Source organism: Sciurus vulgaris (assembly GCF_902686455.1).
Source record: "Sciurus vulgaris genome assembly, chromosome: 11".
Taxonomy (NCBI): domain Eukaryota; kingdom Metazoa; phylum Chordata; class Mammalia; order Rodentia; family Sciuridae; genus Sciurus; species Sciurus vulgaris.
Genome location: NC_136472.1, coordinates 75,244,346 through 75,261,423, shown reverse-complemented (window position 1 = coordinate 75,261,423; position 17,078 = coordinate 75,244,346). Strand labels below are relative to the sequence as shown.

General features: G+C 37.6%; 1 protein-coding gene and 1 pseudogene across 3 annotated transcripts in view; one reads left to right on the top strand and one right to left on the bottom strand.

The window, feature by feature from the left end:
- The window catches only part of LOC306640671 (coiled-coil domain-containing protein 43-like), a 436,234-nt pseudogene that overhangs the window by 406,314 nt on the left and 12,842 nt on the right, over positions 1-17,078 (bottom strand). The window lies entirely within an intron of this gene.
- Positions 1-17,078, top strand: part of INTS4 (integrator complex subunit 4) — a 101,991-nt gene that overhangs the window by 77,567 nt on the left and 7,346 nt on the right. The window contains exons 19-23 of one of the 2 annotated variants that reach the window (XM_079105092.1): positions 1,644-1,673; positions 4,122-4,181; positions 5,992-6,151; positions 6,357-6,500; positions 10,294-10,414. In XM_079105092.1, coding sequence (XP_078961218.1) covers positions 1,644-1,673; positions 4,122-4,181; positions 5,992-6,151; positions 6,357-6,500; positions 10,294-10,414 — 515 coding nt within the window. The remainder of the gene's footprint in view (positions 1-1,643; positions 1,674-4,121; positions 4,182-5,991; positions 6,152-6,356; positions 6,501-10,293; positions 10,415-17,078) is intronic. The other variant, XM_079105093.1, reaches the window with a different exon arrangement.

Genomic DNA, 17,078 nt, shown 5'->3' with positions numbered 1-17,078 from the left:
CTCCTGTTACTTTCACACTACTATATGTTGTACTTATCTTTCCATGTCATTAAAGATGGTAATGTCTTTGATCTGTACTCATGCTATATTTTCCATTTGTATACATTCTTGTTTACTTTGTCATTTCTTCATTTTTTCTTTTCTTTCTTTCTTTCTTTCTTTTTTTTTTTTTTTTTTACTGGAACAATTGATTCTTTTGTTTCTTTTCCCCACCAGGGGTTTGAATCATCTGTACCCTAATTCTAAACTTGTCAGGTGAGAGGCAGTGATGCATCACTGTTAAGCCTGTGGTGCCTTGTTGCTTACCTTCAGATCTTACCTTTACACCTCCGTACTTTGCAAACTTGGTGACCTTGGACAAGTTACTTAACGCTTCATCTGTTTGTTCCCTTAAGTTAAATTGGGGTGATTAATAGTACTTACCTCTTTCTCATATGGTTATTGTGAGGATTATTGAAAAAAAATTTTTTTTTGAGTATTGGACATTGAACAGAGGGGCACTTAACGACTGAGCCACTTCCACAGACCTTTTTATTTTTTATTTTGATACAGGGTCTTGCTACATTGCCTAGGGCCTCACCAATTTGCTAAGGTTGGCTTTGAATTTGCAATCCTCCTGTTTCAGCCTCTTGAATCACTGGGATTACAGGTGTGGGCCACCATGCCTGGCAGGATTATTGAGTCATTTTATGTAAAGCCCTTAAAATACTGCCTATCACATTCATGTAAACACTTGGTAAATATTAGCTAATATTAGTTTTAGTGATACTATTTTTACTCTTCCTGCCCCCTGTCTCCAGTACTGAATATTGATCCCAGAAGCATTTTACCACTGAGCTGCATTCCCTAATCCTTTTTTTTATTTATTTTGAGACAGAGTCTCACTAAGTTGCTGAGACTGGCCTTGAATTTATGATCTTCCTGCCTAAGCCTTCCAAGTCATCAGGATTAGAGTATTCTTACACTTCTAATATGTGTATTTTTCTGATCATCTCTCTATCTTCAAGTGGAAATTTGAGAGTACTTTTACTTATTTGTCTCGTACTGTTTAAATAATTGGAACTTCACTTTAGCTTCTTATGTTTTTATAATGTATCTTATTTTAAGAATGATTTCTTAAAATATGCATTAATCATCATAAATTTTTAAGATTATATAAGTTCTATATAATCTTTTTAAGCTTAACTCCAATTTGTCCACCACTGTTCTTTTTGTATCACAATCGCCATTTAAAAAATCCCTTGCCCTTGAGTTGTATGTAGCTCAGTGGTAGAGCGTTTGCCTGGCATGTGCAACATACTGGGTTTGATTCTCAGCACCACATATAAACAAGTAAAATAAAGCTCCATTGATAACCAAAAAATATTTAAAAAATAATTTAAATCCATTGTTCTAATTTATTTTTTTAATTTGACTAGAAACATGCTCTAGTATATACACAATCAAACCTTGTATTTCTGAAACTGCCTTTCTTTAGCTCTCATACTTAAATGGAATTCTTTTAAACTCTGAAAATATTGTTGAGTTGCCTTTTGGTGTTTAATAGCACAGTTAGGATGTCTGATGTCAATCTGCTTCTCTTTCCTTTATAGATAGCTTACTTTTCCTGGGTCAAAGCTGTAAATTTTTCTTTTTCTCTTCAGAATTCAGAAATTTCAGCAGGATATGTCTAGGTATGTGCTTTCAATATTGTTGCTGATTCTCAGTGAGACTTTGAAGTTTCAACTTCTTTTTTAGCTCATGGTTTGCTTGTTTTCCTACCATTATTTTATTATTATTATTATTATTACTATTTCTTCTGTCCACTCTGGTTTCTCATAATGGATTTTGCATCCTTTGGACCTGTTTGCTCTCTGCTACTTCTTTTGTAATTTCAATTTCTTTGTTTTTCTACTCCATGTTCTGAGTAAATTCCTCAGTATATTCTTTTATCATTTCAGTTTTTGTCATTGTTTATTTACATTATTCATTCACTATTCAGTTTGATTTTGTTATTTTTTATTTCTAATTGTGCTTTTTTCTCTCTAGTGTTTTGTAGCCATTTCTTTTGCTTTCTCAGTGCAATATCCTTTTAAATCTTTTAACTCTTATTGAGGTTACTTACTAGAATTTTTTTTAAAAAGAGTTTTCTGTGGTTTCTGACCTTGACTTTATCTTATGGAGAGCTGCTCGGTTTTCTTTACAGTCCTGATTTTTCTTCATAACACTTATTATTTTTCCATTTTCTTTGCATAATTAGAAATGAAAATCGAGACTAATTTAAATAAATAATTGGCATAGCTCCCCAGCAGCTGTAGGTCAGTGTTTAATTTCCCCTAGTGAGCTTCATTCACTGCTTTCCTTTACCTCAAAGAAAAATTGGGCATTCTTAATGGTAGAGGACTACTTCACATAGCATGTAGGTGAAGATACCTGCTGTTTTGGGGTTGGGGAAGAGTTTCCAAATATTATTGTATTTTACTGTTTGGAATTTCTCTAAGCTAGTTCTTTATAAGCAGGCCAAAAATGTTACTTCTTGGCCAAATTGCTTTCCTTTGTGCCCCTGCATGGCTGGAATTCTCCCTTTCAGCCCTTTCACTCCTTGTAGTTTTTGGTAGGTTAATCTCACTATCAAATTTCAGTTCCGTTTCTGGAGCTGTATCACTTAAGAAAGTTTCAGTTGGTACATCTGGGAATGTGGTTCAGTGGTAGAGCACTTAGCTGGCATGTGTGAGACCCTGGGTTCAATTCCTAGCACTGGCAAACAAAACAAAACAAAACAAACAATAGCAGTTCAAGTGCTACTTTTTCTTGGGAAAGAATTCACATAAATGTTGCTTGTAGCATAAGTTTCCATTTGCCATTTTCTATTTATTCATTCAGCAAATATTTAGTGAATGCTTCTTTGCTGGAAGTGTATGATGAAGAACACAAAGGTCCCTATTCTCATGGAACTTACATTTTAGTAGAAAGTTGAAACCAGGTTAAGAACTTGGACACTATTCTTTCATATATTTTATTAATGAAAGAGTTTTTATTTATTTTTTTTCCTTGACTGGAACTTGCTTCTCCAATGAATATATGTTAATGAAAAAAAAAATGGGAAGTTTCATGTATTCATTACATACAACAAATCTAAAGAACACAAAACTATAGTGAATTTTATTGACCTAGCATGTTGCCTGGATTACTTAGGTATATAATAGGTTTTTTACTGAAATGAAATACTCTACAAGGCTAAAGAAGCCAAGATAGAGGAAGAAAGATAATCTGTGTCTGCAGGCAAAGTAGTAACAAAAATTGCTCCCCTTTTGCATGAGAATTTGCCTTTGATTAACTTTCCATCTGTTCCCTGGAATTCTGATAGTACCAACTATATTAGTAGGCCATAGTGGTATAGAAAAACTAATTTCTTAGTAAATTGCATTTAGACTAGAAGGAAGTATAAATAAACTAAGTTTCCTGATAATAGATACCATTACTCTGGGCATCACTGAATGCAGTGATTCTGGGCTGGGGATATAGCTTAGTTGGTAGAGTGCTTGCCTTGGAAGCACAAGGCCCTGGGTTCAATCCTCAGCACTGGGGGAAAAAAAAGAAAAGTTGAATGTAGTGATGTAGTGATTCTTTTATCTGGACATATCTGGTGTAAGGAAGCTACACCTACATTAGCACCTGTGGAGCATTAGACTTCTAAGCCAGGATGGTCTCCTCACCTGCCTGATGTTAATCTCTTCTCCTTGGACCCAAGCTGTCAGCTGCAGAATCATAACTTCAAGACTCCTGTGGGGCTGCTGCAAGAACTCCTGCACAAGTGGGACTTGATGCTGCAGTGTCTGTGGGCTGTGCTCTTGTCTGGTAGCCTTTGAGTCCAGTGCCAAGTGTGGTCTATGATAGTCTTTGATTTTGAATGTTTCTTTAGCCTAATGGGCTTTGAAGTCGTTTAATTGGGCCTCAGAGTCCTGACAATTATTTTTCCCTAGATCCATTAGGAGTCCTGTTTCTCTGAGAAATCATTTTATAGTGTAATATACTCATTCTCCTTTCATGCATGCTTAGGTTTCTGGGACTTCTGGTCCACGTTATTTACTTCACAGAGCTCACAAGCAAGTTACTTATTTACTTTGCATTTTTTTCTACAGAGTCGACCCTTTATTTGGAATGTGTGAAAAATTTTTACAGGAAGTGGACTTTTTTCAGAGGTGAGTATTTCATAACTTCTCTGGCTTATTAAATTTTGGTTATGCAGAGAATAACTTACCAAGCACCAAGAGTGATCACAGGGGCTGGGGATATAGCTCAGTTGCAAGCACAGGTCCTGGGTTCAGGATCACAAACCAGGTTATTTGGTTTAGCCCATGCAGCCAAGCTATTTTCTATGGCAGTGTGCCCTTACTTGACATTTTCTTTAATGGTGAATAAACTTCAGAAGCTTTAAAGCTTCAAAATTAAATGTACAGGGCTGGGAATATAGCTCAGTTGGTAGAGTGCTTGCCTCACAAGCACAAGGCCCTGGGTTCAATTCTCAGCACTGCAAAAAAAAAAAAAAAAAAAAAGGTAAATGTACAACCAGATAATTAAAACATTGGGAATTGTTTGGATTTAGCACTCAACTGGGCCATAAAAAGACAAATATTATGAAGGAAACTCATAAACTGGTTGCAAGATCACTACTTGCCAGTTTTTTTTAAAATCCCTGTTCTTAAACTTTCAAATTTATTTATAATCTACGAAGAACTGTTCTGTAATTCTATAGGATGAATATTTTTCTGTTCTGTTTGAAGTGAATTAACAGATTCAGTAGATGAGTGGAAAGGGAAGGCTTGGTGAAGAAAGTGAGAGTTTAGGAAATTACCAAACTTGTGGTATGCTGGCAGTATATGATTTTAAAGGAATTGATTAAGTCTAATAATAATTTCTTCTATCTGTTGTCTCTGCCCTCTGGAACTTAACTCAACCTGAGGTTTTTATGACCCTACACTTCTCATTCTTTTTTCATTTGGGTGATGATAGCTTCCCGTAGGACTGGGTTGCATTACCACCATTCACCAGTAGGGGTTGCTCTCTAGTAAAAGGTACAGGTTAGCTTAGACCTCTGGCTTCAAATATGAAGTTTACATTCATGCCTTACTTGTGGTTTTAGATACTTCAGAGGTTTTTTTTGCACAGTGGGGTTGAAGAAGTTTTTGGAAAGGTGACAGCTCTGAATTGCCTAAGTTCTTCCCCTTTTGTTAACCAGAGCTGCATATTTCTTAATTCAGCCTTGTACAGTTATGATCTCTTGAGTGAATTTTTTTAACTATCCTCTTCCACAAGGCAGAGTATTATGAAATCAGTATGAGCTGGGAATAAGTTACTTAAATCTTTCTGAGTCTCAGTGTAACATCAGCCTCTCTGAATCTCAGTGTTCTATTGTTTGAATATAAACTCCATCAAAACAGTTCCATTTCTTCTTTTTCACTTGCTGTTATATTTCCAGTACCTAAAATAGTACTTAGCACTTGATAGGTTCTTAAAAAATTTGTTAATTAAAGGATCTGTAAGAAGCAAATAATTTTAACAGTGCACAGGATTGTTGGAAAGTTTAAATAAAGTCATTTAAGCATACCTAAGTGTATGCTTGACACACAGTGTTATTCAATAGCAGATTCTTTTTTTGAAATATGTTTTTAGCCTTTAGGTTTTCATTCACATATATATCTATATGTAAATATATATATTTTAGTTGTAGGTGGACACAATACCTTTATTTTATTTTAATGTGATGCTAAGGATCAAATCCACGACCTCATGCATGCTAGGTGAGCACGCTACCACTGAGCCACAACCCCAGCAGGTTTTTAGAATGATCATGACATAGGGCATAATTATCTGAGTACCTGTCTATTGTAGTTGTGAACTTTGAGCTCCTCCCACTTTAACACTCTTCCTACTTCAGGGGCTTGGCAGGTGTTTGAGGCTCAACCCATGATGAATGAATGCATAGCCAATCACTTCTCTTTGTTCTTCCAGGTGTTTCATCGCTGATTTGCCCCATTTGCAGGACAGCTTTGTGGACAAACTTCTTGACCTTATGCCCCGACTCATGACATCCAAACCTGCCGAAGTGGTCAAAATTCTACAGACCATGCTGCGTCAGAGTACTTTCTTGCACCTCCCCCTTCCAGAGCAGGTCAGGGTCTGTGTCCTGCCCCATCAGACCAAATCTGTACAGACATGAAAACTGTTCACTGTGGTGAACTTCTTTTATTAGTAAAGTGGCTTGGCTAGGGCCCTTCCTGATTAACTCCCACATATCTACTACTATTAGATGCTAAGACTGTTTTGTTCAATAAGCTTCTGACATTGGAATCATCATATTTTCTTGTTGCTTATAGATCCACAAAGCTTCTGCTACTATTATTGAGCCAGCAGGAGAATCAGATAACCCTTTGCGGTTTACATCTGGGTTGGTGGTGGCCTTGGATGTTGATGCAACCCTGGAACATGTGCAGGATCCTCAGAACACTGTGAAGATCCAGGTCTGTCAGATTTTGGTTTACATGGAACTATAGAGTGACCTCATATTGAAGCATTGAATTTTAGTACCCATCTCTATCTAAGGGGTTGAAACTGGGAAAGGAGAAGAGGTGGAGATGAGCCTTTGCAGAAAAGATCCTAGACTTGAAACTGTGTTGCTAAGCAGCTCTTAGTTGGTACAGCAAGTTACCTCACATTCTACAACTGACAAAAAATAGTTGACATTGAAATGGAATGATGTATACTAGGCCCCCAGTACTCAGTAAGGATTTACTGAATGATAGGGCCCTTTCTATTCTTATAATGTGAGGTAAAGACTTGATCCTTCTCTAAGACCATCCCCACTCCCTCTTCGTGCCCTGCCCCCGCAAGTCTTGGCACAGAGGTACTCACCTTTACTCAGGAGGCTAACAAGGGAGCATCATTTGAGCCAAGGAGTTCCAGAACAGCCTGGGAAGCATAGCAAGACCCCATCTCAAAAAGAAAAAGGAAAAAAAAAAAAGACTTGATTTTTATTACAGCAAATTGTAAATAGCAAGTCTTTTTCAGGCTATAGGTAGGTCAGCTGGCAAACCAATCACTAGGAAGTATTTTTTCCTAAGTTAGATATATTAGAAACACATGAAAGTTATAGATCTGCTTATCAATTCATATTTTGCATCCTTCCATCCATTTGTGCATTAGTGCTTACCCTATACACATACTAAGTACTGTTGGTTGCCAAGTAAATATTTCAGTTCTGTCTACAATTCCATTTACTTAGGAGGCTGAGGAAGGAGGATCACAAGTTCAAGGCTAACCTTGGCAACTTAGTGAGAAACTTGGCTTAAAATAAAATATTAAAAGGACTTGAGGGGTGCTGGAGTTGTGACTCAGTGTAGAGCACTTGGTTGACATGTGTGAGGCACTGGGTTCAATACTCAGCACCACATATAAATAAATAAAATAAAAGATCTGTTGACAACTAAAAAAATATTAAATAAAAAAAGGACTGGCAGCTGAGCATGGTGGCACATCCTTATAATCCCAACAGCTTGGGAGGCTGAACTTGTAGGAGGATTGCAAGTTCAAGGCCAGCCTCAGAAACTTAGTGAGGCCCTAAGTAACTCAGTGAAACCTTGTCTCTAAATAAAATACAAAAAAGGGCTGGGGATGTGATTCATTGGCTCTGGATTCGCTCTCCAGTACCAAAAATAAATAAATAGATAGAGAGATGAATGGACAGATTGGGGATATAACTTAGTGATAAAGTACCCCTGAGTTCAATCCTCAGTACCATCCCCTGCCCCGCAAAGAAGTCACAGTTCTTTTTTTTTTTTTTTGTGGTGCTGGGGATCGAACCCAGGACCTCATGCTTGCAAGGCAAGCACTCTACCGACTGAGCTATCTCCCCAGCCCCGAAGTCATAGTTCTTGCTCTTAGGGTGCTCACAGTTGCATTAGGAGACATACAAATGGATAGGCAATTATGAAATAGAAGTTTAGTGATTAGAATTGCACCAGATAAATTAACAAGAGTACTGTGATAGAGTCTAAGGAAAGGAACAACTTTGTGGAGGTGCTGGTATGTGGTGGAATTTAAAAGGATGATACTAACAAACAAGGGCAAAAGGAGGTGTTCCAAACAGAAGAGGTATGAGTGCAAGCAGGGGTGTGAGCACTGGCAGTAAGTACAATCAGAGTGCAGAAAAATAGTCTAGAGCAGTCAGGGAAGTCTTCCTGTAGGAGGTAAGGTTGCATCAGGCCTTGAAGATGGTATTCTTTGGCTGTGGTGACAATAGGAAAACGAGACTTTTTGTCTTCCCAGCAGAAATTTTACAAATCATGAGACCTACAGAGAGTTAATTCTGTGCTAGTTATGAAGTTGTCCTCCATTGCCCTCTATCCCTCCCACCCTCTTAGTGTTCTCCATCTCAACTGTTCTTCAGAATTTCAGCATTAGACAGTACTGATGAACAGGACTCAGTCTACAGCAATTAAATCAGAATCCTCTGAGATCATAGGTGATTTTTTTTTTTTTTAAAGAGTTTATAGGTAATTCTTTGGGCAGTCAGCAATTCTAATGAGAATCACTGTTTCACAATGTCCCTGAAAAAAAATTTCCAGACTGCTAAGTATAAATGAGCTTGTAGACAGATTATTTAAGGGTTACTTGCTGGACTCTCGTGAAAACTCCCCTTTGTAGCACCTTCACTGCATGCATGGGCAAACTAACGCCTCTACTGGTGGAAGCTGGGACTTGTACTGCCCCATCATTCGACAGCTTCAGGGGTTTGAAAGTGTTATAGAGTATAACCACTATACCCTGAACATCTCTTTGTTCTATGTAGGCACTATTTTAAGTGTTAGACATAGAGCAGTAAACATGCCTCAGAGAATATATGGAGATTACATTCTCTGTTAAAATTATATTTGTTTTTTAAAGTAGACTTTCTAGGAACTCCATTTAGTAACACTTCTTAGCCTAGTGCAGGTTACTATATTTTACCTATTATAGGAGATAGGAGATGCAGTTCTTAGTTGTTCTGAAATTCAGAATATAATTCATACTGTCCATTTTCTTCCCCTGACCTCCATGGGCCACAGATTTCTCAGCTGCCCTCTTGGGTGTAGTAGAGGAGTGAAGGAAAGTTTCCAACAGCTTTCTCACAGAGCTTTTCACCAAGGGCAGTTTTGTTGAGAGCACTGGAAGGTTCTGCTACCTTTGTTATTTTCTTTCTTATGCTCATCCCTGTGTCAGCCCTCCTCTACCCTTCCTTCTTAAAAATTGAACCCCACCTCCTTGTCTCTAAAGATAACAAGGATCAGGAAGCTGACTTTTCTGCTGTCATAGTTTTGAGGCACAGAGCCTGGAAGTAGATTGAGGAGAGGCAGCTTAAAGAAAGAAGGGTAACTGGATGTGGTGATGCATGTCTGCAGTACCAGATTCTCAGGAGGCTAAAATAGGAGAATCATTCGAGCCCAGGAGATTGGGGCTGAGTTGTGATATGCCTATCAGATGTCTGTACTAGGAATCAGTAGTGAGATTGTGCTTATGCACAGCCACTCCACTGCAGCCTGTGTGACACAGTGAGACCCCACCCCTTCAGTTAAAAAAGAAAGAAAGAAGGGTAGAATCAGGGAGACCTGAGAAGAGATGAAAGCGAATTATGGGGCAAATGGTCAGAGGTACGTTTCCCTGAATTACAAAATTGAAATAACCGTGCGGTTCCCTACTGTGCCCTTATCTGTGTATTTACATGGAGCAAGTCCTGTGTTTATCTAGGATCAACTTCATGTGTTCCTATATTCATTTGTATGCCATGGAATAGGCCCTTTACAGGGGTTGCTGGGGGACCCCAGGATGCTGAGGAAAGAACTCTGTGGCCGTTTGTGAAATGTGAAGACCTGGCCAATGTTGGTACAGACCTTCATCAAATTCTTTCTCTTTAGAAAGAGACCAATAAATGCCTTTTTTACTGCTTGAAATCTAATGCAAAGAATACGGTTACAAAAGAGTTCTGCATACATGCCGGTTGTGATGGATGCTGGTCCCTCATGTGATTCACAGCCAAGATGGGAAGGTCATTCTGAAGGTGGTGCTTGGGAGGGTTTTTAGGAATTCAAGAGATGTTTACTGGACACTGCTTTGTGCTGGGACAGGAGCTACGGAGATGTCTACAGCATTGCTCTTGCCTCAAGGAGCATTGCTTTATGAAGACTGGTGTCATCTTTCTCCTCCTGTTTTGCAGTTCAGTTTTCTTAATTGTTCTTTCTTCTACTGTTTGTTTTTCTTTTCATTTTTGTTACCTCTTAGGTCTTATATCCAGATGGCCAAGCTCAAATGATCCACCCCAAACCTGCAGACTTCCGGAATCCTGGCCCAGGGCGTCACCGTCTCATCACTCAAGTGTACCTCTCCCATACCGCCTGGACAGGTAAGGAGTCAGTGAACTGGGGTGGGCAGAAAAATATGCTCCTGGAGATGCACCCACCCTTTAGCATTTGTTTTTCAGTTTGAGAAAAAAATACGTTTGAATCTTGTACAGAGAATTGAATGTGATTCCTTAGGGAGTTTGTAAGGTCAAACTTACTACATTTGGACTAATTTGCTATGCTGATTGCACAAGGAGCAAGATTCTTTTAGAAGGCATACAGGAGATTATAATGGAATGGAATTTCTTGGAAAGAGTCCTAGGCTGCACACCAGACGAATACTTTATTGTTCTAACTCTGCCACTAACTTGGTGTGTGACCTTGGACAAGTCTGAGTCTGTTTCCTCAGCTTCAAAATGATGGTGATAGTTCTTAACCTATAAATTAGTCATGAGGCTGGGCACAGTGGTGCACACCTCCTGAATCCCAGCAGCTCCAGAGGCTGACAGGAGGATTGTGAGTTCAAAGCCACCCTCAGCAAAAGTGAGATGCTAAGCAACTCAGTGAGACCCTGTCTCTAAATAAAATACAAAGTAGGGCTAGGGATGTGGCTCAGTGGCCAAGTTCCCCTGAGTTCAATCCCTGGTACCACCCCTGTTCCCCCAAAAAATTAGTTGTGAGAATTATTTTCCTGGAAATTACTTTCATTTTTTTATGAAAATTTTGAAAATCACTGTCTCTTTGTATGTGAATAGTTCACATACAAACAAGTAAAATGACAAGTAACTGCCCATCCCTTCCACACAACTGTCTTATGGGGCAATGCAGAGCAATGTAATCTGTTCATACAGCAACCAAATAGAGCATGCACAGTTGGTAAAAGGACAGAGATGTCGTGCAAGTTTTTTTCTTTTTTTTTTCCCCTCTAATTTGTATGAATAAAATAGGAGAAATCAGATGCAGAAGATATTTTGTTCAAACCTGTAAGTTTGCTTTGGAAAACTTAAAAAGAGGCTCAGACAGCAGAACCCAAACTATGGGGCTAAATTGGCCACAGTGATGTTTCCTAAGTCATTGAAGATGCTTTAAGAACATGGCTTTTGCTAGAAAAAGGTGTTTAATGCCTCCAAATTTGGTTTACTTTAGAAAAAAGGGGCTGTCTTTTGGAATTTTCATTTACTGTGTATCTTAATGTACATGAAAAACTAATTCTGTCAGCAGTGGTCTCCATCTATCAGGATATTAAATGGATACTGATGACTTGATATAGAACTTTCACAAAGAGAAAGCAGTGCTATTGAATGTTAGGGCAAGCCCCTCTGGTGTTCATGTGATCCAAACCCTGGCATGGTTGAGGGAGCATCCAGCACTGCTTTCATTTAGGGTCTGCTTGCCTAAACATCCCTTAGCCTATATCTTTGCTGCCTGGTATGTTTTTGCACTATTTGCCAAACCACTACTCCCACTAAAAAGTAAATTTCTTATTATGTATTTTTGTGGTGCTCAGGATCAAACCCAGGGTCTCTTGCATGCTAGGCAAGCTGTCTACCACTGAGACATATCTCCAGCCCCTTTAAAATCTTTGATGCAGGAATCATAGATATGGGGAAAGACATGTGGTGGGAGGAGCAAGGTTCAAGGAAGCAAATCAAAACATATTAGAGCTCGAATGAGCTTAAAATATATTGAGAAGGATATAGGCTTGCCACGGTAATATAGCAAGTCTTCGCTAAAACTAGAGCTAGACCCTAGCTTATCTGCTTGCGAGCTTAAGGTTCTTTTTACTAGGCCCTGTTTTCTCACAAGTATCTTAGTTTATTGTAGACTTGTTTGTTGTTGTTGTTGTTGTTGTTCCTGCCAGGCTGTCCTGAGTCCAAAAGTTAGAACTCATCCAAGATAATCTCCTCTGAGAAGTTAATTTCTAGTCACCTTTACAACTCCACATTTTAATTCTCTGATTAGCACTTATTCACGTCAGATATTTTCTTATTTCAAATTATTTTTTTGAGATTCTCTCTCTTTAGAATGTAGCCTCCATTGGAGCAGGAAACTTGCTTTCTCTCTCTCTCCTTTTAAAATATTTTTAGTTGTAGGTCGACTCAGTATCTTTATTATTATTTTTTTTAATTTATTTGTATTATAAACAAATGGGATACATCTTGTTTTTCTGTACATGAAGTAGAGGCATACCATTTGTGTAATCATACATTTACATAGGGTAATAGTTTTTGATTCATTCTGTTCATTTTTTCCCTCTCCCCCCACCCCTCCAACCCCTCTTTTCCCTCTATACAGTCCCTCCTTCCTCCATTCTTGCCCCGCTCCCACCCCCCATTATTGTGTCATCATGCGCTTATCAGCGAGATCATTCGCCCTTTGGTTTTTTGACATTGGCTTATCTCACTTAGCATGATATTCTCCAATTTCATCCATTTGCCTGCAAATGCCATAATTTTATCATTCTTTATAGCTGAGTAATATTCCATTGTATATATATATACCACAGTTTCTTTATCCATTCATCAATTGAAGGACATCTAGGTTGGTTCCACAATCTGACTACTGTGAATTGAGTGCTATGAACATTGATGTGGCTGTATCTCTGTAGTATGCTGATTTTAAGTCCTTTGGGTATAGGCCAAGGAGTGGGATAGCTGGGTCAAATGGTGATTCCATTCCAAGTTTTCTAAGGAATCTCCACAATGCTTTCCAGAGTGGCTGCACTAATTTGCAACCCCACCAGCAATGTATGAGTGTACCTTTTTCCCCACATCCTTTCCAACACCTATTGTTGCTTGTATTCTTGATAATCACCATTCTAATTGGAGTGAGATGGAATCTTAGGGTAGTTTTGATTTGCATCAAAACTAGAGATGTTGAACATTTTTTCATATATCTGTTGATTGCTTATAGATCTTCTGTGAAGTGTCTGTTCATTTCCTTAGCCCATTTGTTGATTGGGTTATTTGTATTCTTGGTGTAGAGTTTCTTGAGTTCTTTATATATTCTGGAAATTAGTGCTCTATCTGAAGTATGAGTGGCAAAGATTTTCTCCCACTCTGTAGGTTCTCTCTTTGCATTACTGATAGTTTCCTTTGCTGAGAGAAAGCTATTTAGTTTGAATCTATCCCAGTTATTGATTCTTTCTTTTATTTCTTGTGCTATGGGAGTCCTGTTAAGGAAGTCTGATCCTAAGCTGACATGTTGAAGATTTGGACCTACTTTTTCTTCTGTAAGATGCAGGGTCTCTGGTCTGATTCCAAGGTCCTTGATCCATTTTGAGTTGATTTTTGTGCAGGGTGAGAGATAGGGATTTAGTTTCATTCTGTTGCATATGGATTTCCAGTTTTCCCAGCACCATTTGTTGAAGAGGCTATCTTTTCTCCATTGCATATTTTTGGCACCTTTGTCTAGTATGAGAAAATTGTATTTATTTGGGTTTGTGTCCGTGTCCTCTATTCTGTTCCATTGATCTACCTGTCTATTTTGGTACCAATACCATGCCATTTTTGTTACTGTTGCTTTGTAGTATAGTTGAAGGTCTGGTATTGCGATACCCTCTGCTTCACTCTTCCTGCTAAGGATTGCTTTAGCTGTTCTGCGTTTCTTATTCTTCCAGATGAATTTCATGATTGCTCTTTTTCTGTAAGTTATGTCCTTGGAATTTTAATTGGAATTGCATTGAATCTGTATAGCACTTTTGGTAATATGGCCATTTTGACAATATTAATTCTGTTTATCCAAGAGCATGGGAGATCTTTCCATCTTCTAAGGTTTTCTTTAATTTCTTTCTTTAGTGTTCTGTAGTTCTCATTGTAGAGGTCTTTCACCTCTTTTATTAGATTGATTCTCAAGTATTTTCTTGTTTTCGAAGCTATTGTGAATGGGGTAGTTTTCCTAACTTCTCTATCTGAAGATTCATCACTTATGTATAAAAATGCATTAGATTTATGAGCATTGATCTTATGTCCTGCTACTTTACTGAATTCACTTAAGAGTTCTAAACGTTTTTTGGTGGAATTTCCGAGTTCCTCTAAATATATAATCATGTCATCAGCAAATAGGGATAGTTTGAGTTCTTCTTTTCCTATTCATATCCCTTTAATTTCCTTGGTCTGTCTAATTGCTCTGGCTAGAGTTTCGAGGACAGTATTGAATAGAAGTGGTGAAAGAGGGCATCCCTGCCTTGTTCCAATTTTTAGGGGGAATGCTTTCAGTTTTTCACCATTTAGAATGATATTGGCCATGGGCTTAGCGTAGATGGCCTTTACAATGTTAAGGAATGTTCCCACTATCCCTGGTTTTTCTAGTGTTTTGATCATGAAGGGATGCTGTACTTTATCAAATGCTTTTTCTGCTATTGCATAATCATGTGATTCTTGACTTTAAGTCTGTTTATATGGTGAATTATATTTATTGATTTCCGAATGTTGAATCAACGTTTCATCCCTGGGATAAAACCCACTAGATCGTGGTGCACTATCTTTTTAATGTATTTTTGTGTGCGATTTGCTAAGATTTTGTTGAGAATTTTTGCATCAATGTTCATTAAGGATATTGGTCAGAAATTTTCTTTCCTTAATGTGTCTGTCTGGTTTAGGTATCATGTTGATATTGTGTTCATAGAATGAGTTTGGGAGGGTTCCCTCCTCTTCTATTTCATGAAATACTTTGAGAAGTATTAGAATGAGCTCTTCTTTAAAGATTTTGTAGAACTCGGCTGAGAATCCATCTGGTCCCGGGCTTTTCTTTGTTGGTAGGCTTTTGATGACTTCTTTTATTTCATTACTTGAAATTGATCTATTTAAATTGTGTATGTCCTGGTTCAGTTTAGGTAATTCGTATGTTTCTAGAAACCTGTTGATGTCTTCAAGATTTTCTATTTTGTTGGAGTATAGATTTTCAAAATAGCTTCTAATTATGTTTTGTAGTTTATTCGTGTCCGTTGTGATATTTCCTTGTTCATTCCGAATTTTAGTAATTTGAGTTTTCTCTCTTCTTCTCTTTGTTAGTGTGGCTAAAGATTTATCAATTTTAGTTTTTCAAAGAACCAACTATTTATTTTGTCAATTTTTTCGATTGTTTCTTTTGTTTCAATTTTATTGATTTCAGCTCTGATTTTAACTATTTCCTGTTTTCTTCTACTTTTGGTGCTGCTCTGTTCTTTTTCTGGGGCTTTGAGCTGTAGTGTTAGGTCGTTTATTTGTTGATTTTTTTCTTCTTTTATTGAATGCACTCCATGGAATAAAATTTCCTCTAAGTACTGCTTTCATAGTATCCCAGAGATTTTGATATGATGTTTCTTTGTTCTCATTTACCTCTAAGAATTTTTTAATTTCCTTCCTGATGTCTTCTGTTATCCATTCATCATACAATAGCATATTATTTAATCTCCAGGTGTTCGAGTAGTTTCTGTTTTTTACTCTGTCATTTATTTCTAATTTCAATCCATTATGATCTGATAGAATACAAGGTAGTATCTCAATCTTCTTGTATTTGCTAACGTTAGCTTTTTGGCATAAAATGTGGCCTATTTTAGAGAAGGATCCGTGTGCTGCTGAGAAGAAAGTGTATTCGCTCTTTGTTGGATGGTATATTCTATAAATGTCCCTTAAGTCTAAATTATTGATTGCGTTACTGATATCTATGGTTTCTTTGTTCAATTTTTGTTTGGAGGATCTGTGCAGTGGTGAGAGAGGTGTATTAAAATCACCTAGTATTATTGTGTTGTGGTCTATTTGATTTCTGGAATTGAGAAGGATTTGTTTGATGTATATAGATGAGCCACTGTTTGGGGCATAGATGTTTATGATTGTTATGTCTTGCTGATTTATGCTTCCCTTAAGCAGTATGAAATGTCCTTCTTTATCCCTTCTGACTAACTTTGGCTTGAAGTCCACATTATCTGATATGAGGATGGATACTCCAGCTTTTTTGCTGTGTCCATGTGCATGGTATGTTTTTCCCCATCCTTTCATCTTTAGTCTGCGGGTATCTCTTTCTGTGAGATGAGTCTCTTGCAGGCAGCAAATTGTTGGATCTTTCTTTTTAATCCATTCTGCCAGTCTATGTCTTTCGATTGATGAGTTCAGGCCATTAACATTCAGGGTTATTATTGAGATATGATTTGTATTCCCAGTCATTTGGCTCTTTTTTTTTGACACAACTTAATTTCTCCTTTATTTGGCTGTTCCTTTAGGCTAGTTCCTCCCTTTGCTGATTTGCATCGTTATTTTTCATCTCTTCCTCATGGAATATTGTGCTGAGAATGTCTGTAGTGCCGACTTTCTTTTTGTAAATTCTTTTAGCTTTTGTTTATCATGGAAGGATTTTATGTCATCGTCAAATCTGAAGGTAAGTTTTTCTGGGTATAAGATTCTTGGTTGGCATTTGTTTTCTTTTAGAGCTTGAAAAATGTTCCAGGCCCTTCTAGCTTTTAGGGTCTAGGTTGAAAAATCTGCTGATATCCATATTGGTTTCCTCCTGAATGTAATTTGATTTTTTTCTCTCGCCGCCTTTAAAATTCTGTCTTTATTTTGTATATTAGGCATTTTCATTATAATGTGCCTTGATGTGAGTCTGTTGTAATTTTGTGTATTTGGAGTCCTATAAGCCTCTTGTACTTGATTTTCCATTTCATTCTTCAGATTTGGAAAATTTTCTGATATTATTTCATTGAATAGATTGTTCATTCCTTTGGTTTGTGTCTCTGTGCCTTCATCAATC